Source organism: Aspergillus uvarum, assembly GCF_003184745.1.
Source record: "Aspergillus uvarum CBS 121591 unplaced genomic scaffold BO82scaffold_43, whole genome shotgun sequence".
Taxonomy (NCBI): Eukaryota; Fungi; Ascomycota; class Eurotiomycetes; order Eurotiales; family Aspergillaceae; genus Aspergillus; species Aspergillus uvarum.
This window is the reverse complement of record NW_020291340.1, coordinates 151337-174499: the sequence shown is the minus strand read 5'-3', so window position 1 is coordinate 174499 and position 23163 is coordinate 151337. Positions and strand designations below refer to the sequence as shown.

The window sequence follows — 23163 nt, the reverse complement described above, 5'->3', positions numbered from 1 at the left end:
GTCTGATGTAATCATTCAGGGGACTGAGGCAGAGAGGCAGCAAGGCAGCAAGGCAGTGACAACAAGGCAGCCAGCTCAGCATTGTTGTGGCCTGAGGAGGCGAGCGATTGACAGTACGGTAATGTAAATACGGTCCTGAGTCACCGGTTGGCTGTCACGTGAGAGGACCCGCGATAACGAGAATCGCCATCTCGCAACCCAAACCAGCAACAACTCAACGGCAGATCTAAGAAGATTGACCTCATTATTCGCTGCAAAAAGTAATCATCCTGTCCCTCGAATTCTGATTCTCGGACAGTGCTGTTCTGCGACGCGTTAGACCGAGAAACCTTTGAATATCATAAGCGCCGAGCCAATATGGCGGACACTGTACGTCACAAAGCCCGTTTTCCCTTTACCGATTGCCCTCCCACATTTTCTTCATCCATTTCATACCCGCCGCCGCTGCTGCTCTCCAAACCACCTTCGTCTTTGCCTGCATCAAACAACCCTCTTCCTTCCCCAGCTCCTGTCGGTCACGTGGTGCTGGTAGTCAACGAGCAGTGCTATCCCTGAGAGTCTTGCTGTCAGGGCTTTTTCATTGTCCACTTTCACATAATTTCGGTGCCCCGCTAACCTGTTGGGCTGTCCGGTTCCCCGATTAACAGGTCGAACCCAAGCAACGCAAGTCCGTCGCATTCAGTGAAGGAGACGTCATCATGGATACCAACGGCGAAGTCACAGAGACCCCTCAGGTCGAGAAGCCCGTTGAGGCTGCTGAGGGTATGTCCTGATTCCTCCCCCCTCCATGGCCGGGACGATTGTGCTGTCCAACTCCCGAAAAATCTACGCGACCGCCTCAAGCTAACACACTCTCTTCCCCGAGAAACAGACAAGTCCGTCGACGAGGTTACCGAGCTCTTCAAGGGCCTGTCAAAGAAGAAGAAGACCAAGAAGCCCAAGGACACGGAAGCCGGCGAAGGCGATGAGGCCTCCCCCGCCGGTGACGGCGAGTTCGACGTCTCCGCCCTGAAGAAGAAGAAGAAGTCCAAGACCAAGAAGGTCGACACCGACGACTTCGAGGCCAAGCTGGCCGAGGCCGGTGTCACCGCCGCTGCCGGCGCCGGCGAGGAGAAGGAGGAGGAAGTCCCCGAGGGCGACCACGAGGCCGGCACTGGCATCTGGGCCCACGACGCCACGCAAGCCATCCCCTATGCGCTCCTCGTCTCCCGATTCTTCTCCCTCATCCAGAGCCACCACCCCGACCTGCTGTCCAGCGGCACCAAGTCCTACAAGATTCCCCCGCCCCAGTGTCTCCGTGAAGGTAACCGTCGTACCATTTTCGCCAACATTGCCGATATCTGCAAGCGCATGAAGCGGTCCGACGACCACGTCATGCAGTTCCTGTTCGCCGAATTGGGTACCAGCGGTAGTGTCGACGGTTCCCGTCGTCTGGTCATCAAGGGTCGTTTCCAACAGAAGCAGATCGAGAACGTCCTGAGAAGATATATCGGTTTGTCTTCCTTCCCATTTCTCCCTTACTTCTCTCTCTTCAATCACACTTCCTCATTGCTACATATACGAATTACCACTAACTCCTGGATAGTCGAATACGTCACCTGCAAGACCTGCCGCAGTCCCGACACCGAGCTCAACAAGGGTGAGAACCGTCTATACTTCGTCACCTGTAACTCTTGCGGTTCCCGTCGTTCCGTCGCCGCCATCAAGACCGGTTTCCGTGGACAGGTCGGTCGCAGAAAGAGACAGGGTTAAACGATTCAAAAGCAGGGAATTTAATTTATTTTTCCCCCACCCCAAAGAGGTGCGGAGGAGACGACAAGGAAAGGGGCGGAGAAACGAAAGAAAGAAAGAAAGAGGGTTTTTGTGCGTTTTCTCCTATGGAATCTATGGGTTTTTGTGTGGCATGGTTCCCTTCTTTACTTTTTTTCCCCGCTTTTACTTTTCCTTGCCTGCCTCTCTTTACTTCTGGACACGGTTATGATTTCATATTCCCACACTTTCCCCCCCAAATTTTCTATCATCCTCTCGTATACAAAGAGCTTCTTACTTCTCCTCACCTTTTTTCTCTTTTTGGATTGATGCATCCTCGTTGTTTGAGGATCGTGTCGGTGTGTGGATGATTGGAGGTTATGTGGAGTGACCGTTAAGTCTCTTATGACTGTTGCTGTGCTAGGGGTGGTTTGAAGGTTTGAGGAACTGTAGAGAAAAGCAAGGGGAGAGTTGAGAAATTGAGGATGGTTTTTTTCAGCATGGCATGACTAGCTAGCATGGAATGGTAGGTGAATGGACTTGGTATGCTCTTCTCACGAGAACTACTTTTGGCAGTATTACTCTACTCGTAGCTACCGAAGAACTTGGGCATTATGCGTTATCTCATGGGAAGGAAAATCAGTACAATGCAAGTATATTGTCACACTTTGGCAAATTCCCAATTGTCAAGCCAAGCCAAACACGCTCAAATGATTCGGTCAAGATAGGTATCAAAATGAAAGAAGACATGCAACAACTACCTCCGAAGGAAGTAGTAGGGAAAGAAGAAACGGGGCGGCACACATAACGGATACACTGCACGATCAAACGCCCTGCTAGCCAGCCAGCCAGGATCATCCACTAGCGGTGCTGGCACCGATCTGCGCCGCAAACGCGTTGACATTTCTGGTCTGCAAGTACACCGTCCCAGGCCCGGCGAACCGACACGCCAGACCCTCGCCGGCCGCCAGGCCGGAGATGATGCCTCCCGACGCGACGCGCTCGATCTTGTACTTGCAGTTCCAGGCTACCAGGTGGCCGTTGTCGACTAGGTAGGATTCGCCTTCGGGGATCTGTGGGTCATTGTTAGTAGCTGAGCAGTGAAACTTTGAATAAGTAGCCCGGGTGTCCGGGGGTTCAGAGCGTGGATTGGGTGTAGGGCATAAAGGGGGTGGGTGTGTGTGTATGTGTGTGTTTGTGGAAGAAAAGACATACATCCTTCTGGATAATAGCCCCGAAGCTCTGAATCCAGATGAGGCCCACGCCTTCCATCTTGTAGATGAAGAACCCTTCACCGGAGAACATGCCCTTGGTGAGCGACTGGGTCTGGTATTCTTTCTTGATGCCGCTCGTGGAAGCCAGGAAAACGTCGCGGCCGCATTTCCACGAGTCGGAGCCGGCGAGCCGGAGGACCATGATATCGCCCAGCGTGGACGGGGCAAGGAGGACCTCGCCGGGGCCGGTATACGTGGACAGGGAAAGTTTGCCGCCCGCGAGGACTTTTTTCAGAGAGAAGCGCATACTGCCCCTAAGTGTTACGAGTTCGGACATCGCGATCATGGCCCCTGTTGAGAACGTTGTCCTTGGTTAGCTAGTGACTCGACGGCATTTGCTAGAATGATTGCGTAGGCTTCTGGTTTGGAGGGGACGTAGTATTGAGAAGGCTTACCTGGTCTTGCCTCGATGGGGCATCCCATGGCCAGCTGCAAGGTGAGTACAGAGTTCGTGTCCCGGTGGCTGATTCGGTAGCTTCCGCCGTTGAATGTGCCGACTTCGTCCGCAGTGGAAGAGCTTAGGAGCTGGTTGAGATGAAGAGGGCCGCCGGCGGCTCTCTCTGTCTCTACGACGCTCGGGGGTGGCTCCGAGGACGGTGTTTCCGGCTGTGCTGTATAGCTGGGCGCTGCCTGAGGCGCATTGTTTATCCCGACGTTCGCTGCATAGGCGCCTGCAATACTCGTCTTCTCGGAGAGTGAAGAAGACGTCTGCGCGCGAGGAGGAGGAGGGTAGCTGAACGATGGCGGTGGAAAAGACGGCGATCGTTGCGCATTCGGCTGGTATACTACAAAGCGTCCACCATATATGAGTCAAGGCTCTTGTCAATGGATGTGGGAACCCATGTTAATCAAGTGCTGGCGTACGTGTAGAAGGCGGAGCACCCGGCGGGGCTGATAAAAGTGGTCGCATTAGCATTCGGGCTGATTATCGTTTCGAGGGCACAGATATACTCACGAGGGAAATGGGGAGGAGGTTGCTGGGCTTGTGCTTGAGGCATTGTAGTCGCCATTATGCTTCTATCGACAATCTGTCGCTTGTCTCATGCAAGCTGCACTTCGAAAAATGAAAGGCGGTTCTTTATCCGCCCATACTGCAAGGCAAATGTCGCAGTTTTAATAGTGTAGAAACAGCTCGAGGCATGCGTGGTTTGATTGCTGTAAGCGCCGAGGCCCTCTTAGCCTTGCATGCTGATTGAACCAAACGGTGATCGTGGGCGCTTAGGGCAGTTAGCCTGTGAAGGCTGTGATAGGAGCTGCATGCGGAGGATGGTCTTGGACGAGTGCAGACAAGGGAACCATGCGCCCAATCGTTAGAGGAGACCTCTTGGTCTTAACCCCTCAGCGTCAATATTTATCCCATGCTCCATCCGGACTTGTATGTTCGACACACATCCATGCGGCAGAAGAGCGGGGTAGAAATGCAACCACTTGTGCACCCGACCACGATATTTCTATTGACCTCAAATCGTCGTCTGCCAGTTCGATCGTCTCGCAGCGATTTGGCCATGGCAATTGCTGTACTAGAATGGAATCTCAAACTAGCCGGCTATATTTCTTTGAGAGTATTCCTGGACAATATTCGGCACGGTGAGTTGCCAGGGAGGCCGTCTTGGTCGCATGAATTTCGTCTGAGATTTAGTCGTAAGCGTGGCAAACTCGAGATCCACTACATTGGCACGATCGTCTGTTGCTCTGAAGGGCCCCTGTCAGCTCCAATGGGGGAGAGGACGCTTGTGTAAGGTTTGGCGTCAACGACGCAATGCAACACAATAATCAACCGATATGCAGGAAGAATAGGAGAACACAAGAATATCATTATGATGATTGAGGTCTTTCTGTGTGTCTAGTTAGTTTGTTAGTAACTTAAATTACTATATGGAAGTAAACCTTCACGAACCTGTAAGGAGCAAGGCCATAGCTGATCATGCTTGATTCCTTTGCATTCGGCTGACGCCAGCAGGTGCTACTATCCATCAACCTATCTCAATAATAGATTCTTGAACATCTGGAATATCCGTAAGTATTGTAGGAGGCTTGGCCAGAGCTTTGAAGGGGACTAAATATAAATGGTAGGAAAGGCAGAGAGAACCTGAAGAGAAGTGCGCGACAAGTGCAGTGGGTAGTCCACAGGCAATTGGAAGCAGCCGCCGGCAAGCTAGACTCCTATCACGAGCTGGAGCTTCAGCCTCCTTCCAGCGAGGCTATGAACATGGCGCCTACGGGGCTGAGTTGGCCATCAGTGCCTGTTGGATTTGTTCATTGAAAAGGCCATGGGGCTGTCAATTTGATTAATAAGGCCCACTTTGAGGTGAATGGTTTCTATTCACCTAATCATGTCGATACAATTGACCCTGTTTGCTTTGCTCGTCAGCATACCCAGCGCCCGAGCAACAGGTTGGGACGACTTCACCGATGATCTGGCAACAGATTTGGTGAGTGTGTGACAGCTCCTAGGATGGCGACTGTATAGTAACCGTGTCCACCCAGGCACCTCTGATATCCCTATTCGGCGATCGACTGAGCAAACAATACCTCTCCGAGTCAATCAGCATCCTAGACAACTTCATATTCGCCGTTTCGCCTCTAGGCATTCTCACAGCTGTCATCTCCGCTATTCGTATCTGCGGGAACGCCTCGCTAAGGGCGTTCGTGGGTCGAGCCCAGGAAGGTCCCGGAGAAGCAGAGAATGAACTGTTGTCCTGTGTCTCCGAGACCACTGCAGAACTTTTCAACCACGGGGGCATATCGAGAGTCCTTGGGCGACCTCGAATATTAGAGATCATTGTATGGGAGGAGATAGATCCTCAGACCCAGCAACGCTCGTACAAAATCGCGACTCTGCGGGACGCGCTTCAGACCGGTGCCTGGGTGGCCGGAGAAGGCCAATGGATTCTCGATGGGAAAGAGTACTTCGTCGAGCTCGACATAGCCAATCTCTCCTTGAACAAGGGAATTGCAAGAAGAAGCCAGGGGTGGTTCTATGCAGCAGCAGCACTGGGATTTCTGTTGCAAGTGGGTGAGTAACGGCCTTCGATTCGTCCCGGTTTAGTTGTGTCCTAACCATCGAGTCTCTAGGCGTGCTGATATATTCTGCTATAACCGTTTTCTCATATCCGAGTCATTTTTTGAAAGATGGCAGCCCAGTTGTTGATTATGCTTTCCCATTATTCTTCTCGGGTACCATGCTGCTCAGCATTGGAATGTTCTTCTGCGCTTTCCTCATCCAACGCTCCTCGGCCAAATGCTACATCCGCCCTACCGTCCCCAGCAAAATATACTGGCTGCAGCCAGGAGACCAAGATGTCGGAGACCAAACCTTCGGTGCTTATTTGGCTGTCAACGAAGGGTCTGGCGGGGGGGCTAGCAAAGACCTCCTGTACATCAAATCAGTCAGGAGTCCCATTAGATCTACGGAGCGGCCACTGCTGGCGCTCGCGGTGACCACGGCTGTCGTTGGCTTTGTGACCCAGTTTGTGGGCTTCCGCGGGCTTCATGCATCGGTGATTCTTGCACAGGTGGGCTCGACCTTTCTAATGTCAATCGTGAGAGCCTCCCTCCGGACCAAAAGATCCGAATCAAATGAAAGTCGGTTCACGGATCGAGAGACAGGTTTAGTCTCTCATAGAAAGCAAGAGTTAGACTGTTTTGCATTTCACCTCGAAGGCATTCGAACATTTGAGTTGGTGGTCAATGAAGTTTCTGCGTCTCCGTCGCAGGCGCATGTCAATCAGACTTCCGGTACGGGATCTACCAACCAGGGAGCACAAAAGCATAGCCCGGGGACCAGAGCTATACAGACAAGGACACGATTAGCTCAGCTGATATCTGAGGGAAGCCATGATGGCATGAGGTGGGATGACTTGCCTATCAGGCAAATAGCTTGCAATCTAGCGAAAGCGATTACAGGGACGATGGATTTATTCTCGGAATGGAAGCACATTACCAAGGATACCTACTCCTTCGACCTTCGGTTCCAATGTCAAGCCCACAATAGTGGCAACAGCAATGCTACTAATTCGGTCTCTGAAACTTACCCTATCAGACTTGTTAGGTCGGAGGAGACTTTACAGTGGGAAATCGATATCACTGCGCTAGAAGCAGTGCTAGGACTTTGGACATGGTCACTGATCAAGACCGACCCGGGATATCTCCAGAGTGAACTTGTCCGTGCCGTAGGACTGAATGAAAAGGAGGCTTCAGAGGAAGATACCGACTTACTGTTCCATAAGTGGATGTTTCGCCATATCGAAGCGCAGATGGTTCCTGCAAAGGTAATCAGCTTCCACAACCGACGGTTCGGTCTTCTCCTCCACACAAGTTCGAACAGCAAGAGTATACTTGCTGTGAGAACCAACGTCGGGGTGGAAGTTACGGCTGCCCAGGAGATCTATATAAAGTTCCTCCAAAGCGTCCTGCGCGAAGTCACGGACTTCGGCGGCCATGTTGAGTTACGCGCAGGATCACAGAGCGGGTATATGGCTTTCAGTAGTCGCCTGGATTCACTCGCGGCGGTCTTTACAGCAGAAAGATTGGGTCTCACTGAAGACGCCTTGCTGTGCATTGTACCAACTTTGAAGCATCATAGTCTCTTGCCAAGGTTGGCAGGAGACTCAGAAGGGGTGCAACACTATATCCATAACAACATCGTTGCCCAAAAGTGGACAGAAGCTTTTGCCGCCCTACACTGGCTGTGTGAGCGTTGTGATGGAGTCGAGTTCGAACATACGTTACACGAGCTAGGCTATCTGTGCCGCCGGGCTATGGTGCACTTTGACTCGAAGACACAGGCGGAGGGCTTCCAGAATGTTGTTCGTTTGCTAGAACGAGACCCCAGAGCAAACCTCCGAGCTCGTCTGAGGAGCTCGCGCTCAGATAGTTGGTTGGACGTCAGCAGACGCCCTGAGCGCTGGAAAGCCATCTCGCTTCAGCTCGGGTGGCTAGCATGGCACACAGCCGAAAGATACCGCGACAAAGACGCCGTCCAAAGCGCACTCAGCGCTCTCGGGATCTCAAGCGATAGCCTGCCCATCTCAAGAGCATCCGACCAGGACGAAGAGGCCAGCACCGGCTCGCAGGCCGTTCTTCGGTGGTTGATCCACGGCGACGTGTTCACCCGTGAGTTCCTCGGAGTCGAAGACCAGCTCGCGCTGGACTGGGTCGTCCACAACGAGCATCATGCGCTCATGCAGTGGCTCATCATCCGATGGACCGAGTGCCAGCAACAGTGCCCTGGGCTGATCCATCATGTCATCATGTGGGCCGCCGAAAAGGGGTATCAAGATACCATCAACGCCCTACGCCGACGCGGCATCAGCCTCGACTCGAAGGAAGAGTCCGATGACGGACTGACACCCCTGATCAAGATGATCGCGACGGGGAGCCACGCGGCCGTCGAAGTGCTGCTCGACGCGGGCGCCTACATTGACGGCCCGGATGCCAGGGGCGCAACGCCGTTGATGGCAGCCTGTCATGTCGGGGATCTCGCAAGCGTCTCGCTTCTCGTCCGCCGAGGGGCCAATTTGAATGCCCAAGGCCGAAACGGCCTCACTCCGCTCCTTGCGGCAACATCTGGGGATCACCCCGGTGTGGTCCGGCTGCTCTTGGATCATGGCGCCCATGTTGACATGGGGTATCCGTTGCTGGTCGCGGCCTCGGAGGACCGCGTGGAGTTGATGAAGGTGTTGTTGGAAGGTGGCGCAGATGTGGATGTACAGACGGAGGACGGCTGTACTGCCCTGATGCTGTCGGCTCGGAACCGGTGCACTGCAGCGATGAAGGTCCTCCTGGATCGTGGTGTTGACGTCCACAAACATATGTGGAGTGGCACCACGGCCTTGGACTGGGCGCGAGAAGTACAGCATGCAGAGGGTGTTGAGCTGCTGGAGCAAGAATTAAGAAAGGACTCGTAGTTCTAAATCTAGTTTGCATGCATTGAGGCATTGCCGGGTCTATGCATATTCGAGTAAAATGGAATGCTGCCTAGCAAATTCATTGGAGATTATGATACTGATGTGAGATATCTTCAGAATTCTATTCTCCTTAAAACACATTCACACAGACCACTATTACGTTGAGCACTTGTATTGACTCTGTCTGATCACGGATATTCAGCGCTCCATGAAGCCTATAACTAACCACCTGTTCCAATTGGGTCTCACTAAAGCGAATCACGAATCAGGGAATTCAAAGAGAGTATAATGATAAGAATCAGAAAAACAACCACCAACGCCAATCACGTAAACAGACTGGATTAGACGATAGAAAGCACACAAGGGTAATCTGCAATGTGTCTCAGACCCTTTCTTGAAGCTACCGACTTTGACAAAGAATTAAAAGATGCTGTTCACAATGTTCGAACCAATGGTCGCGCCGGCACCGAAGACAGCTAGAGTGTATCGTCAGCAATCAACGATTGGAAAAGTATATAATGATAGAAAAGCATCGAGACTGCTTTCCTTAGACAAAACTTACCGGCATTACCCAGTTTCTTGCCGAACTTCTTGCCGTGTTCCTCGAATTTGCCCTTCTTGGCGGGGTCCCCATCAGGCGTAGAGCCACTTTGGCTCACTTCCAGAGGCATGTTTCCATAGTTGGTGGGCGGGGGAGACGAGACAGCCTTCTCTTCAATCACGTCGACATAGCTGCGGGGGAAGATACCCTCGAGGTTGGTGCGCTCGTTACGACCACGCCACCCTATATTAGTTGTTAGAAGTTTCGCCATTGACGGGAATATACAGAGTCCTTACAATCTGCGTTCATGTGTTCCAAAACATGGATACGGTCACGCGGCTGCAAGGCCAAGTCGCCGGGGTCCGTCGGGGTGTACGCATACAGAGCCGAGGCGATAGACAGCACGGGCGGGGCCTGGGGATAAGCAGGAGGCGGCGGGACGGCCGGGCTGGCGTACGGCTGCGGCGGAGGCTGCGCTTGGTATGTCGCCTTCTCGTTCAACGAGGCATTGGCAAATTGGTTGACGGGAGGAGAATAGGGGGCAGGAGATGGTTGTGTCTGGATGGGCAGCGGCGCCACTGGCTGCGGCTGCTGGACTGGCGGTTGCTGAGGGGGCACCGAAGATCTACTGCGCTCGTTCTCTTTCGGCAGTTGCGATAAGATCGAGGAGAGTTGTGCACGAGTGATGACTGAGGAGTCGGCTAGAAATTCAAGCTCCTACAGACAGTTCTTGAGTCAGTAATCCCAGTACCATCCCAGTTATGATTTGACCGCAGGGTGTTCAAAGAGGCGAGGAGATTCAAACTAACCGATCGGACGTTGCGGAGCGACCGGTTGGCCACGGCCGAGAACAGATCGCCTTGGGATGCCATGACAGGCTATAGGAAGCGAGTTCGAGTGATTTAATGGCAATAAGCCACGACTAAGCAATCAAGAATGTGACTCGATTTGAAAGGCAGAAGAAGCGCTGGAAGAAAAGAGTGGACAGGAAGATGGATGTTGAAGATGAGAGGCAAATAATAACAGACGAGACGATTAATGGAGTTACTGAATAACGGATGCATTGGCCGCAGTCTCCAGTTGGTCCCTCCCCTTCTTACTCAGATTTGGTACCTGAGGCCGCTTCCACCCAGTGGCACCCACTCATTCAGAGGGGTGACCTCAGCCCTTTTGGTTGTTTGATTGGCCCCGCGACATTTAGCTTGTCTTGTCATTCCAGGCACCTTTATTATCCGTCTGTGTTTTCGATATTGCAAACCCTACCTGGTCCTTGAGGTTGGACGCTTGATGCTGGAAAGGGGCAAACTCTAGGTAGTGCTCGGCAGTTCCACTTATGGACTGGGGCTCAATGAACTTGATGCTGCTCGTCGAAAGAAATGACCAGAGCCATCTGCCAAGGTTCAGGCCGACATGCTCCTCAACCTGTTACGTAGGAAAAGCAGTGTCTCGCTTTTTCTCTTGGCCACACCTCAGATGTGCTATTCTTGGAACTTTATCCTGTTTCAATTGATCTGTTGAGATACGTACAATCTTTGCTCCACAAGTGTATTGAAAATTCTCAATCGCTCCTTGTTGCACATCAAGGCACTAGCCTGTTATGTATAAGCAAGTACTTGTACTTTGATTTATGTGATCTAGACTATGCTTAAATCAGCATAGATATGATTCAGCAAGGAACTATCTTGGCTATCTAAGCACATATAACGCAGAGCTATTTATTACTGTCTTAGCAGAGTAAAGTAAAGAGCGAATCCTTGCAATCCTCCTTATTGGCTTGCCCAACCCTACAGTGCAAGATATATGAAGACATACTAGCTAAGTGGAATCCTCAGTGTCAAGAGCTACAGCTACAGCTACAGTCATCCGTGTATTGACTCTTGGATTCTCGCTAACCCTTCTCTCTCTAACTACACCGTATAGCGCTGCAAATGTTTCGCACAACATCTGCACCTCTGCCCTCATCAGCTAGGAGCGAGGCGTGGTTGACTGAGTGCTGGCGGCCCGAGCTATCTCGATAGATACTGGATTCAGAGGGCTTCAAACCACTTTTTTGACAGCATAAGTAGTCCATTGCTCATCTGTGTGGAAGATTCGTTCTTCTACATGCTTGTAGTGAAAGCCATTTAAAATAATCCTGGTTGTGGGAAGTTTATATATCCGAGTGTAAAGGTGTGATACTCTGAAACAACATGTGAGCCATCAACTGAGCCAGAACAAGCGATACAGATACATAGAAGATAACCGCAAAATTAGACTACAGGCCCGACAAGCCAGAATTGACATGCAGTTGTCCATGGAAACTCGACGCATTAACTGCTGACAATTCAATCGCAGCTTGTGCATTGATTAGACCATAAGTCACAGCCATAAACCTGTATAAACGAAGATGATCTGAAATACACGACAATAAGCGAGCAGCGAGCAAGACTCATACTGACTCACAGTCGCAACCTGGCTATAGTTCGAGTATGCACACTGCCTCGATGTACAACGGAGTTAATAGCCTTCATGGCACATGATGTCAGCAGCGATTAAACCCAATTGAGATTAGCGCCCAGCGCCCCTCTGACTCCGCCATCCCAAGGGCTCGAGAAGCTTCCGTGGCGGCGGTATAAATTCGGCGGGTCTCCAACATCCCTCCTTACAACACATCTCACGCGATCTTTCTCTACCGCCACCTGCTCCTCTCCGCCGAACACACGCTCAATACCATCCTCTCGACAACCCAATTCTCACCACCGTTTCTACACACATATCCAAAATGAGCGACTGGGACTCCGTTACGCGCATTGGAAGCAAGAACCGTGGTGGCCCTGCCATCCGCGAGACCGTCGTCAAGGGCAAGAGTGCTCTGAACGCCGCTCAGCGCCAGGGTCTCGTTATTGGAACTGAGAAGAAGTACGCCACTGGTAACGCTGTAAGTCATTCTCTCTGCTCTCGCTGCACTGGGCAGCCAACCGCCACCCGGACCAAAAACTTTGAAAGGAGGGGCAACCTGTTCTGACTCGGTGAATGTATTTAGGCCGGACGCTCCGGTGCGCCCGAGGGCCAGCACTTGACCAAGGTCGATCGCAGCGACGACATTGTCAAGCCCAAGACCGTCGGCCACCAGGTCGCCGATGCCATCAAGAAGCGCCGTACCGACGAGGGCTACAAGATGACCCAGAAGGAACTCGCCACCAAGTGCAACACCACCGTCACTGTCGTCCAAGACTTCGAGCGCGGCACCGCTGCTCCCGACCAGAAGGTTCTGAGTGCCATGGAGCGCGTCCTCAACGTCAAGCTGCGAGGCTCGGACATCGGAGCAGAGAAGTTCCCCAAGAAAAAGTAAATTGACTCGGGGGTGAGCCCGCGACTTTTTCTTCCGGGGAAGTTTGCATGAAGTTTCTTTGATTTAATTTCATCTTCTCTCTCCTTAATCGGCCTTTTCTTTTCGCTTCGAATCGTCTCGGGTTTCCTCCATCAATCTCGCACTTTTTCTTCGGATGTCACGTCTAACGCACCTTTTTCTTCTCAATGAGATCTCATGATTCTTTTTTTTTACCCATTTTTTTCTCCTTTGTTTATCTGCTGGTCAGAAGAGCGCTGGCCCGGTATTCAAGACGGAGTTCATTTTTATTTTGTCATCCAGAACAAAGATAAAGACTTTCCCTCCGAATCATACAAAATTTGTGATTCTGCTTGGTGGATATTGATACTTCCTGGTTTTATGCATTTTTTCGGGCGCGATAGAAAATGTTGCCTAGCAAATTGACCTCGGAATTCAAATGATATGTTCATGAGCAAGACAAGAAAGATTATGAGCAAGCGAAGTTGGAATCATAGGGGTGTGACAAAACAGTAAAGCAAATAAGGGTTCTTTTTATTAGGACACACAATAGCGACCAGAAATAGGAAATGGTACCAACTCCGACTGTATCATGGAACAAATGAAATATAACTCATGCCCTGAATCGCCTCGAGGTCTTTTCTCGTACCCGCCGCCGTACCGGTTCTTGCCTTTCTACTTTTTGGGGGAGTATAGTGAAAGAAAAGATGAAACTTCGCCTCATGACACATACAAAGGATGCGTAACTGGTTTTAAAAAAGATGCATTCCGAACGTCAAAATCGCCCCTCCTCCGCCTCCTCTCTACTTCCGCAGCTGCTCCCGCTCGACCTCGTACATGAAGTCGAAGTAAGGCTTGTCGAAGTGGTGCACACGAACGTAACCGTCCTCTCCTCCGGAAGCGTAGGCAGTACCGGCGGGGTGGACGTCGACGGTGTTGAGGGGACCGAAGTGACCTCTGACACGGCCGATCTCGTCCTCGAAGACCTTGTGGTAAAAGCGAGCCTCGAATTTACCCTGGCGGGCGGAGGTGGTGGTGACATCCATGGCGGCCTGACCACCACCCAGAATAACGTAATCCTTCTTGGGCGTGATCGTGGCGCTGTTCAAGGGAGTATCGGCGGGGTAGGTCTTGAGGATGGCGAGGTTGCGGGAGGAGATGAGCTGGCAACCGGGTGTTAACAAGCTTGCACGTGTCATGCGAGGAAAATGATAGGGCAAAAGGACACTTACCTTGGCAGACTTGTCCTTGGAGGCGGTGATGAAGTGGGTGCGGTCTTGAGAGAATTGGATGTCGTTGATCTGGTGGTCGAACTCGTGGGCCTGGACGTTCTCCAGCTGCTCACCGGTCTGTGTTCCCCATGCCGTGTTAGCAACTCACTTGCCCCAGTTTCTTGCCAGGGAATTTTCAAGATTCTGTCTGCGCACCTTCTCGTCGTACTGGCTGACACTGCCGTCTTCGTGACCAGCAATGATGTACTTGCCCAGATAACTCCAGCCCGCAACGGTAGCCTTGCTCTCCGTGCAGGTGATCCGCAAGCTGGGCTCATCGGCCTGGTCCTCCAAGTTCTCGCCGTAGCTGATATCGAGGACGGCGATGGTACCCAAGAAACCCATACGCTTCTCCGTCACGGCCAAAAGTCTGCTTCCGTCGGGGCTGAACTCGACCCGCTTCACGGCCGTAGGGAAATCCCACACCTTCACGCACTCGCCGGTCTTGACGTTCCATAGTCGCACGGTGTTGTCTGCCGAACCCGTCGCCAGGAGAACCGTGTTGGGGCTCACATCGACCGTCCAGATGGCACCCTGGTGTCCGTTGTAAGTACCGAGTCTCTCGCCGTTGGCCGACCACCAGGCGCACACAATTTTATCCTTCGACACGGAGAACAGAAGATCGCCATCGCTGTTGAACTTGATCTGAGTCAGGGCACGTTCCTGCAAGAGTGAAAAATGTCAGCGACCACCGTATTCCCCATCCTTTTTCATGATCGGCAAGGTCAAGTGTTTTTGCAGGCGACAGATAAGAGTCTTCGAGCTGGGAGGGAGGAGGATGGCAAAACGCACATGGCCCGCGAGCAAAATAGGCCTCATCTTGAGCCGACCACGCGATGAATCTGGGGAAAGGCGACGGTAGAAAAAGAGCGATGGATCACAGCTGAGGGCGTCTGTGACCGGGAGTCGTATAATACCTGCGTGATGAGGCGGAAATCCTTGCGGGGTGCTGGCGGGCTCACTTCGTCGGCGTCGTCAGGACTAGTTTGAATTTCATCGCACAGTCCGGGCTCGCGCGCCAAGACTTGCCTGATCGAGCCTGTTTTGTCACACGCTGACCGTACCGGAAGATCTATAGTTCCGGTATTGCTGACTACCCTCTCACGTGAGGTGCGCAGCCCTGAGAGCTGTTTTCGAATTGGGCTTAGCTCAACTACCACGTGACCTCAGACAGCCCCTACCCCTTCTGGTCTAGACTACGTGCACTAAGCCTAAGGAAGAAACCTCATTGTTCACTCTAGCGTCAGCCTGAGGCTCCGGCGGCATTCATCGGGGAAACTTTCCCATGGAAAACAAAGGCAGAAAGAACAGAGCAAAGAGTGTCGAGACAGCAAACTCGAGGGTGAATGGTGTTGGGAAAAGGATTTTCTTAGAATAGTTGCTTTGCTTGACTGGCAGTTTAGAGTCTGCTTCATCACAGTCCTTGATTTTTTAGGCATTCTACGGAGTCTTGGGCTGCCTGATTCGATTATTCCAGGTGTTTATCGGTGGATTTCAACCTTTTCCCTATCTGCATCTGAGCTGGCCGAGGAAAGCTGCAGTGGCCGAGAGCTGTGACTCGACCCAGCCCAGTCACCCAATGCCGTTTCCCCCCGCCCGTTCGGCTTCGGCGAGTTTACCCCGCTGTGCTGCTACTGTTGTCAACGCTGAGCGCTCTTATACTCTTTTTCCGATTCAGCTTCACTACACCCCCTTACCTTCCCTCTACCCACGACTGCTCTTCTCTAGACGCGGGGCTAGGTCTTATCTTCGCTGTGCCTCCTCGTCTGCTCATCGCGCCGTGCTAGGTTTCCCGAGGCTCGTCTCCACCCCCTCCTCCTCTTCCCGACGTACCTTCTCGAGCACCCGACCAGCAGCCATGGCAGCTACCAAGATTGATGGCACCCAGATTGCCAAGAACATTCGCGAGGGACTCAAGACTGAGATCCGCCAGATCCAGGAATCCAACCCCAGGTTCAAGCCTAGTCTGGTTATCTTCCAGGGTGCGTCATAGCCCCTCATAATCCCTCCGCACCGTGATCACTCGAGTACTGACCTGGCTTGAAATCTTACAGTGGGCAACCGATCGGATTCCAGTAGGTTTTTCTTTTTTGCCAAATTGGGTCAGTGGTGGAGAGTCGTGGACGCTAACACATAGCCTCAGGCACTTATGTGCGCATGAAGTTGAAGGCTGCCGAGGAGGTATATGCCACCCTGCTCCTACGACTCAACTTATCCTTATGCTAACGAAACACCTCGTACTAGACAAACATCCTATGCAAGATCATCAATTTCCCCGAATCTGTTACACAGCCTGAAGTTCTGCAAGAGATCACCAAAGCCAACAATGACCCCTCGGTACACGGTATTCTGGTCCAACTGCCCCTCCCCAAGCACTTGTCCGAGCACACTATTACCTCCGCTGTCGCGGACGAGAAGGATGTCGACGGATTCGGGGCTATCAACATCGGAGAACTGGCTAAGCGAGGTGGCCGGCCTCTCTTCCTCCCCTGCACGCCGAAGGCTGTCATGAAGCTTCTGCAGGAGAGCGGTATCGACCCTGCTGGTAAGGAAGCTGTGGTCCTTGGTCGCAGTGATATTGTTGGAAGCCCCGTCAGCTACTTGCTGAAAAATGCTGATGCGACCGTCACCCTGTGCCACTCGAAGACCCCCGATATCGCTAGAATTGTGAAGACTGCCGACATTGTTGTTGCCGCCATTGGACAGACTGAATTTGTCAAGGGAGAGTGGCTTAAGCCCGGTGCCGTCGTCATCGATGTTGGTATCAACTACAAGGCCGATGCTACTCGCAAGTCCGGTCAGCGACTTGTTGGAGATGTCGATTATGAGTCCGCTGTCCAGGTTGCCTCTCAGATCACTCCCGTCCCCGGTGGTGTTGGACCCATGACTGTGGCCATGCTGCTGGAGAACGTGGTGACTGGGGCTAAGGCCTATTTCGAAAAGCAGAAGGATAGACACATTACTCCCCTTCCCATCAAGTTGGCCAGTCCTGTGCCCTCCGATATCGCCATTTCTCGTGCGCAGTATCCTAAACAGATCACTCAGCTCGCCGAGGAGATTGGCATTGCTCCCCATGAGCTCGAACCCTACGGTCACACTAAGGCCAAGGTCAGTCTCTCCGTTCTGGACCGCCTGTCTCACCGTCGCGATGGTCGGTACATTTTGGTCTGCGGTATCACTCCCACTCCTCTTGGTGAGGGTAAGTCGACTACTACCCTGGGTCTGTCCCAGGCTCTTGGTGCCCACTTGAACCGCATTGTGTTCGCCAACGTGCGACAGCCCAGCCAGGGCCCTACATTCGGTATCAAGGGTGGAGCTGCTGGCGGAGGTTACAGTCAGGTTATCCCGATGGATGAGTTCAACCTGCACTTGACTGGCGATATCCACGCTATCACTGCCGCTAACAACCTTCTTGCTGCCGCTATCGAAACTCGTATGTTCCATGAGGCCACCCAGAAGGACGGCGCCCTCTACAAGCGCCTGGTACCTGCCAAGAAGGGCAAGCGCGAGTTCCAGCCCATTATGTACCGGAGACTTAAGAAGTTGGGTATTACCAAGACCAACCCGGACGAACTCACCGAGGAAGAGATCCGCCGCTTTGCTCGCCTTGATATCGACCCTGAGACTATCACCTGGCGCCGTGTTCTTGATGTCAACGACCGTCACCTGCGCGGAATCACCATTGGGCAGGCTCCCACTGAGCGTGGTCTTACACGCGAAACTGGTTTCGACATCTCAGTTGCCAGTGAGTGTATGGCGATTCTTGCGCTGAGCAACAGTCTCGAAGACATGCGTGAAAGACTGGGACGTATGGTCGTTGCCACCTCGCGCAACGGCGACCCCGTCACTTGCGACGACATTGGTGCAGGTGGAGCTCTCGCAGCTCTTATGAAGGACGCCATCAAGCCCAACCTTATGCAGAGCTTGGAGGGAACCCCTGTCCTGGTTCACGCCGGCCCCTTTGCCAACATCAGCATTGGCGCCAGCTCTGTCATCGCCGATAAATTGGCCCTGAAGCTTGCGGGTACCGAGCCGGATGAGGACCATGATGCTCGCACTGGCTTCGTCGTCACCGAGGCTGGCTTCGATTTCACGATGGGCGGTGAGCGCTTCTTCAACATCAAGTGCCGGTCCTCCGGTCTGTCCCCCGACACCGTGGTCATTGTGGCTACCGTTCGTGCCTTGAAGGTTCACGGTGGCGGCCCTGAGATCACCCCTGGCGCTGCTTTGCCTGAAGTTTACCGCACTGAGAACGTTGATATCTTGCGCAAGGGTTGCATCAACTTGAAGAAGCACATCGAGAACGCCCGTCAGTACGGCGTGCCCGTCGTGGTTGCGATCAACCGCTTTGAGACCGACACGGAGGCCGAGATTGCTGTCATTCGCGAAGAGGCCATTGCGGCAGGAGCGGAGGACGCGGTCCCCGCCAACCACTGGGCTGAGGGCGGAGCCGGTGCGGTGGATCTCGCCAAGAGCGTCCTCGTGTCTAGCTCTAAGCCCAAGGACTTCAAGCTCCTTTATGACTTGGACGGCACCATCCAGGAGCGGATCGAGCGGATCGGTAAGGCTATGTATGGCGCGGAGAAGGTCGAGTTCAGCGAGCTGGCTCAGAAGAAGGTCGACACGTACACTGCTCAAGGGTTTGGCAACCTCCCCATTTGCATTGCGAAGACGCAGTACTCGCTCAGTCACGACCCGGCTCTCAAGGGTGCCCCGACTGGCTTCACCGTCCCCATTCGTGACGTTCGATTGGCGGTTGGTGGTGGATATCTGTAAGTTCCCCTCTGTTTAGTTGCGCTGTCATGTGGGCCACCCACTGAGTGATTTTTTAGCTATGCCCTTGCAGCAGACATTCAGACCATCCCGGGTCTGCCGACAGCCCCTGGCTACTTGAATGTGGATATCGATCCCGAGACTGGGGAGATTGACGGTCTCTTCTAGACGGGACGTTGGTATGGGCGGTAGACCCGCTTCAGGATCGGAATTGCGGTCTCTGTATAGATTTCTTTTTCTGTTATCTTCTTGATATTCATGATTTTGGATGATAAATTTACAACTACGACGAGCGCAGGAGCATTGGAGGGATCTATAATTTCAACATCAAAAGCGTGGCTCATTCATCAGGGCCGGCGTCCCTCAGTTAGAAGGCTAGAGAATATACTACGCCATGTTCAACATAATTAGAATGTGAATGTGGATATGAATCACTTGGAGTACGAGATCATTATATCTTCATACTCGTAGAATCGGACCAAGTGAAGAGGTGTCAGTTCTACTGCGGCTCTGAAGATGATCTTGTCCGGGTAGCATCTAGCCGAGCCTGGAGCACGTATGAATACGTACTGCCGAATCCGGAGGCGGGTGAGGGATGGATGAATCAGCTCTGAGCCGGGGAGTGGCAGGCCAAGTCCGGCTAAGCAGCGATTTCGGTGGTTAAAGGCCCGGGCGGAGATTTCTCCGTTGTAGGGAGGGGGGGAAAGACTGGCTAGATGAGTAACCGCGGGAAAAAAAAAAAGCAAGCGGTTAAAATCGGCTGGGCGGAAGAGGACAGCCGTACAGTAGGAATGTAGTTGTCAATTGAAAGATGCAACGGGATCACAATAGTACAGTACCTTTCTTAAGTTCCATTCAGCAAGGGAGAGAACATGAGCGAGTACTCAGTAGCTTGAATCAGACACTTCTCCTCCTGTCTGTCAAGCAATAGAAGCAGGAAACAGATTAGGTTAGGGAGAGGTGGAAAATCATGGTAGTATTGCCGAGACCCATGAAGCGCATATGATGCGACGACTCATACCTCTCTCTCCCTCTCTCTCTCTTCCGGGGAAGTTTGCCCAGAGTCCGGCTTCGGCGATAGCCAGGGGAGGTAATCAACGGTGGGCGGAAAGGGAAGTGATGGAGAAATGAATGACTGAACAGTCACAGTCACCAAATGCCGGGGAAGGGCAAAAGGGTTTTTCCTGCTGGGATAAGAGCTGTTGGTTTGCCTGTGCCATCGCACTCTTTTCTTAAATCCCCTCCTGACCATCCTGTTCTTCTCTCTTCCATTGCTTGGGATCTCCTTCAAACCATTTGCCGGGTTCAGCGTCCGTTCTGCTCCGTAGTAGATAATCAGTGAGATCAGTGAGCCAGTGACCTTGGTAAGTGCAGTGCAGAGCAAGTTTACTTGCACAGCAAGTTGCCAGTGCAGAAGAAGCTCCGGCTTAACGGCAGCTTCCGAACTTCCCCCACTGCCCACCACCGCCTCCTTCCATCCGAGCTCTATTCCTCCCTACTCTTCCTCAACTATCCTTATCCCTCGGGTACTCTCGCGAATTCCTTTACCAATTGTCCCTCCTACCGTTACCGAATTGCTAATCCGTGTGGGCAGTTTCCCCGGTTCCTCCCTCATCCCCCCCCCCCCAATTCCCCTTTCCTCCCCAGATATTCGGAACAATTAACTGCGATGTCGTCTATCCGGTTCACTTCCGCTTTGGCGCGCCGTCCCATCGCCGCCGCCGTCGCTGCCCCTCCTCTGTCGGCCCCTCGTCGCTTACTTTCTTCTACCTCTTCCTTTTCTTCTCCTACTTCTTCTCCTTCTTCTTCTCTTGCCTCTGCCCGCTCTCTCAGATCGATCGCATCTGTCTCTCCCCGTGTCTCTACTACTGTCTCTCCCCGCTGGTCCGGTCTTTCCTCCATCAATTTGACTCAATCCCGCACCATGGCTACCGAATTCACCAAGATCAAGGTTAAGAACCCCGTCGTGGAGCTCGACGGCGATGAGGTATGTTGTTCCGGTCTAGTAGGACTGGCATGGGGATCATTGCAAAGCTTTATAGTCGGCTGTGGTGCCTCTGCGTCGGAGACAGGCGCGCCATGACGACAAGGCGCACCTGAAAACGCGGGGCAGCATAGCCGCGGCTGCATTCTCCCCTGCGGCCAAGGACCAACCTCTCCGACGATTCAGAGCTTTGAAGAGTTTTGGATTGTATATTTCTTGACATGTGCTCATAGTATTCCTAGATGACCCGTATCATTTGGAAGGAGATCAGAGAGAAGGTGAGTCTGCCTCGGCTGGGCCCTCCGGGGCAATGCTCTTACCCGTGATCTCCCGGAACTGCATGCTAACTAGGACCCGCTTCTATAGTTGATCCTGCCGTAAGTGCCAATTCGTTCCGATCCGGAAGTATGAGACAGTCCAATTGAGACATGTGTGTCTAGTTACCTTGACATCGACCTCAAGTACTACGATCTTGTAAGCGCTTTCACCCGACTCAGCCCTGCTATAACCGGTCACCGGCGACTGACACTTCTTGCAGGGTCTTGAGTACCGTGATCAGACCGACGACAAGGTCACCGTCGAGGCCGCTGAGGCTATCAAGAAGTATGGTGTCGGTGTCAAGTGCGCCACCATCACTCCCGATGAGGCCCGTGTTGAGGAGTTCAAGCTGAAGAAGAGTATGTTGTGATTGTACCACTCGACACTTCGGAACTGGTCTCGCTAATGAACCTTGTCCTGCAGTGTGGCTGTCCCCCAACGGCACCATCCGTAACATCCTGTAAGTTCTGAGACACAAACAGGCCCATTCCTGATCTTGTACTAACCCTTCCTCAGCGGCGGTACCGTCTTCCGTGAGCCCATCATCATCCCCGCCATCCCCCGTCTTGTCCCCGGATGGACCAAGCCCATCATCATTGGCCGCCACGCTTTCGGTGACCAGTACCGTGCCACCGACCGCGTCATCCCCGGCCCCGGAAAGCTCGAGCTCGTCTACACCCCTGCCGGCGGTGAGGCTGAGACCATCAACGTCTACGACTTCCAGGGTGGTGGCATTGCCCAGACTCAGTACAACACTGATGAGTCCATCCGCGGATTCGCCCATGCCAGTTTCCAGATGGCCCTGCTCAAGGGTCTTCCTCTGTACATGAGCACCAAGAACACCATCTTGAAGAAGTACGATGGTCGCTTCAAGGACATCTTCCAGGAGATCTACGAGGCTACCTACCAGAAGGACTTCGAGGCCAAGAAGATCTGGTACGAGCACCGTCTCATTGACGACATGGTCGCCCAGATGATCAAGAGCGAGGGTGGCTTCGTCATGGCCCTCAAGAGTGAGTTCTTCGGATTTCAATTCGACGGATGTTACATGTACTAATCAGCTCTCCAGACTACGACGGTGATGTTCAGTCTGACATTGTCGCTCAGGGCTTCGGCTCCCTCGGTCTGATGACCTCCACTCTGGCCACCCCTACCGGTGAGGCTTTCGAGTCCGAGGCTGCCCACGGTACCGTGACTCGTCACTACCGCGAGCACCAGAAGGGCCGTGAGACCTCCACCAACCCCATTGCCTCTATCTTCGCCTGGACCCGTGGTCTGATCCAGCGTGGCAAGGTCGACGAGACCCCCGATGTTGTGGCCTTCGCTGAGGCGCTTGAGAAGGCTTGCATTGACGTTGTCAACGAGGAGGGTATCATGACCAAGGACTTGGCTCTGGCCTGTGGCCGCAAGGAGCGTGAGGCCTGGGTCACCACCCGCGAGTACATGGCTGCCGTTGAGCGCCGCCTCGATTCCAGCCTCAAGGCTCGCCTGTAAATCCTTTCCTTGTTGCATTTTTGAATATTGCTTAGCGTGCGGCTCATAAGGCTGGTTTGTGATTTTCTAGTTTTTTTGGATCGAAGGATAACATACCGTGGTGACCATATTGTACAGTTCTGGGCTGGGAAGGAAGGGGCAATTGCACAAGCCCCCTGACCCGAATGCAAGGTCAATGATGTATAGCATCTTTCTCTAACTGGAGTTTTTCCTGGACCTTTGTATAAGCTCTGTCTCCGCGTTGTTCCTACACTTCCCATGTGTGATGATGAAAAATTATGTACATGCCAAACAAATAATGGAATATGCCTGCTGACAATTGATTGTTCCACGTTGCTCTGCTCTGCTCTGCTCTTATCCTCGAGGAAACAGAAACTTCTTAGTAAGTTGCAGCTACCTACCCACTCAAAAGTATCAAGTCAATTCGGCCGGACTAGGCGATTCCGGCGAAGACCGCCCGCCGAACCATGGGTAACACCAAGCGGGAATGAGCTACTATTCACTGCACTTTTTTGAGCTTCC

General features: G+C 52.7%; 8 protein-coding genes across 8 annotated transcripts; 5 read left to right on the top strand and 3 right to left on the bottom strand.

Annotated features, from left to right (window-relative positions):
• Positions 1 to 357: 357 nt before the first annotated feature.
• On the top strand, positions 358 to 1752 carry BO82DRAFT_376190 (translation initiation factor eIF2 subunit beta; the record flags this gene model as incomplete). The annotated part of the gene is made up of 4 exons (XM_025637514.1): positions 358 to 369; positions 648 to 762; positions 872 to 1492; positions 1586 to 1752. The coding sequence occupies 4 exons, from the start codon at positions 358 to 360 to the stop codon at positions 1750 to 1752; spliced, it is 915 nt and encodes a 304-aa protein (XP_025489928.1).
• Positions 1753 to 2236: 484 nt separating this feature from the next.
• On the bottom strand, positions 2237 to 4127 carry BO82DRAFT_314511 (AIM24 family protein). Its single transcript, XM_025632512.1, has 5 exons — positions 3979 to 4127; positions 3888 to 3914; positions 3419 to 3808; positions 2965 to 3314; positions 2237 to 2822 (listed from the first exon to the last, which is right to left on the bottom strand). Exons 1-5 carry the CDS (start codon positions 4031 to 4033, stop codon positions 2604 to 2606), a joined length of 1041 nt encoding a protein of 346 aa, XP_025489927.1. The 5' UTR covers positions 4034 to 4127; the 3' UTR covers positions 2237 to 2603.
• A 1212-nt stretch (positions 4128 to 5339) lies between these two features.
• BO82DRAFT_356148 (uncharacterized protein) lies at positions 5340 to 9032 on the top strand. The gene is made up of 3 exons (XM_025635643.1): positions 5340 to 5455; positions 5511 to 6039; positions 6099 to 9032. Exons 1-3 carry the CDS (start codon positions 5357 to 5359, stop codon positions 8930 to 8932), a joined length of 3462 nt encoding a protein of 1153 aa, XP_025489926.1. The 5' UTR covers positions 5340 to 5356; the 3' UTR covers positions 8933 to 9032.
• Positions 9033 to 9036: 4 nt separating this feature from the next.
• BO82DRAFT_356147 (SH3 domain-containing protein) lies at positions 9037 to 10454 on the bottom strand. The gene is made up of 4 exons (XM_025635642.1): positions 10283 to 10454; positions 9770 to 10190; positions 9495 to 9716; positions 9037 to 9408 (listed from the first exon to the last, which is right to left on the bottom strand). Exons 1-4 carry the CDS (start codon positions 10343 to 10345, stop codon positions 9353 to 9355), a joined length of 762 nt encoding a protein of 253 aa, XP_025489925.1. The 5' UTR covers positions 10346 to 10454; the 3' UTR covers positions 9037 to 9352.
• A 1780-nt stretch (positions 10455 to 12234) lies between these two features.
• Positions 12235 to 12804, top strand: mbf1 (multiprotein-bridging factor 1; the record flags this gene model as incomplete). Its single annotated transcript, XM_025637045.1, has 2 exons — positions 12235 to 12390; positions 12496 to 12804. The coding sequence occupies 2 exons, from the start codon at positions 12235 to 12237 to the stop codon at positions 12802 to 12804; spliced, it is 465 nt and encodes a 154-aa protein (XP_025489924.1).
• A 304-nt stretch (positions 12805 to 13108) lies between these two features.
• tif34 (translation initiation factor eIF3 subunit i) lies at positions 13109 to 15048 on the bottom strand. The gene is made up of 4 exons (XM_025635641.1): positions 14865 to 15048; positions 14229 to 14735; positions 14034 to 14150; positions 13109 to 13964 (listed from the first exon to the last, which is right to left on the bottom strand). Exons 1-4 carry the CDS (start codon positions 14889 to 14891, stop codon positions 13605 to 13607), a joined length of 1011 nt encoding a protein of 336 aa, XP_025489923.1. The 5' UTR covers positions 14892 to 15048; the 3' UTR covers positions 13109 to 13604.
• Positions 15049 to 15750: 702 nt separating this feature from the next.
• On the top strand, positions 15751 to 19240 carry BO82DRAFT_356144 (C-1-tetrahydrofolate synthase). The gene is made up of 5 exons (XM_025635640.1): positions 15751 to 16054; positions 16127 to 16147; positions 16216 to 16253; positions 16317 to 18844; positions 18905 to 19240. Exons 1-5 carry the CDS (start codon positions 15931 to 15933, stop codon positions 19011 to 19013), a joined length of 2820 nt encoding a protein of 939 aa, XP_025489922.1. The 5' UTR covers positions 15751 to 15930; the 3' UTR covers positions 19014 to 19240.
• A 1373-nt stretch (positions 19241 to 20613) lies between these two features.
• On the top strand, positions 20614 to 22641 carry BO82DRAFT_433924 (NADP-dependent isocitrate dehydrogenase; the record flags this gene model as incomplete). Its single annotated transcript, XM_025640913.1, has 8 exons — positions 20614 to 20832; positions 21072 to 21107; positions 21196 to 21206; positions 21270 to 21303; positions 21368 to 21506; positions 21571 to 21607; positions 21664 to 22160; positions 22217 to 22641. Exons 1-8 carry the CDS (start codon positions 20770 to 20772, stop codon positions 22639 to 22641), a joined length of 1242 nt encoding a protein of 413 aa, XP_025489921.1. The 5' UTR covers positions 20614 to 20769.
• Positions 22642 to 23163: the final 522 nt, after the last annotated feature.

Excerpts from the sequence above, each read along its gene's own strand:
- tif34 (XM_025635641.1), bottom strand. The coding sequence starts at position 14,891 with ATGAGGCCTATTTTGCTCGCGGGCCAT. Across the intron at positions 14,736-14,864 it reads CTATTTTGCTCGCGGGCCAT|GAACGTGCCCTGACTCAGAT; the intron begins GTGCGTTTTGCC and ends TCACTCTTGCAG. Across the intron at positions 13,965-14,033 it reads CCAAGGACAAGTCTGCCAAG|CTCATCTCCTCCCGCAACCT; the intron begins GTAAGTGTCCTT and ends CCCGGTTGCCAG.
- BO82DRAFT_356144 (XM_025635640.1), top strand. The coding sequence starts at position 15,931 with ATGGCAGCTACCAAGATTGATGGCACCCAGATTGCCAAGAACATTCGC. Across the intron at positions 16,254-16,316 it reads AGTTGAAGGCTGCCGAGGAG|ACAAACATCCTATGCAAGAT; the intron begins GTATATGCCACC and ends ACCTCGTACTAG. Across the intron at positions 18,845-18,904 it reads GCGGTTGGTGGTGGATATCT|CTATGCCCTTGCAGCAGACA; the intron begins GTAAGTTCCCCT and ends GTGATTTTTTAG.
- BO82DRAFT_356148 (XM_025635643.1), top strand. The coding sequence starts at position 5,357 with ATGTCGATACAATTGACCCTGTTTGCTTTGCTCGTCAGCATACCCAGC. Across the intron at positions 5,456-5,510 it reads ATGATCTGGCAACAGATTTG|GCACCTCTGATATCCCTATT; the intron begins GTGAGTGTGTGA and ends GTGTCCACCCAG. Across the intron at positions 6,040-6,098 it reads GGGATTTCTGTTGCAAGTGG|GCGTGCTGATATATTCTGCT; the intron begins GTGAGTAACGGC and ends TCGAGTCTCTAG.
- BO82DRAFT_314511 (XM_025632512.1), bottom strand. The coding sequence starts at position 4,033 with ATGGCGACTACAATGCCTCAAGCACAAGCCCAGCAACCTCCTCCCCAT. Across the intron at positions 3,915-3,978 it reads ACCTCCTCCCCATTTCCCTC|CCCCGCCGGGTGCTCCGCCT; the intron begins GTGAGTATATCT and ends CACTTTTATCAG. Across the intron at positions 3,315-3,418 it reads CCCCATCGAGGCAAGACCAG|GGGCCATGATCGCGATGTCC; the intron begins GTAAGCCTTCTC and ends CGTTCTCAACAG.
- BO82DRAFT_356147 (XM_025635642.1), bottom strand. The coding sequence starts at position 10,345 with ATGGCATCCCAAGGCGATCTGTTCTCGGCCGTGGCCAACCGGTCGCTC. Across the intron at positions 9,717-9,769 it reads GGAACACATGAACGCAGATT|GGTGGCGTGGTCGTAACGAG; the intron begins GTAAGGACTCTG and ends CAACTAATATAG. Across the intron at positions 9,409-9,494 it reads CAAGAAACTGGGTAATGCCG|CTGTCTTCGGTGCCGGCGCG; the intron begins GTAAGTTTTGTC and ends GATACACTCTAG.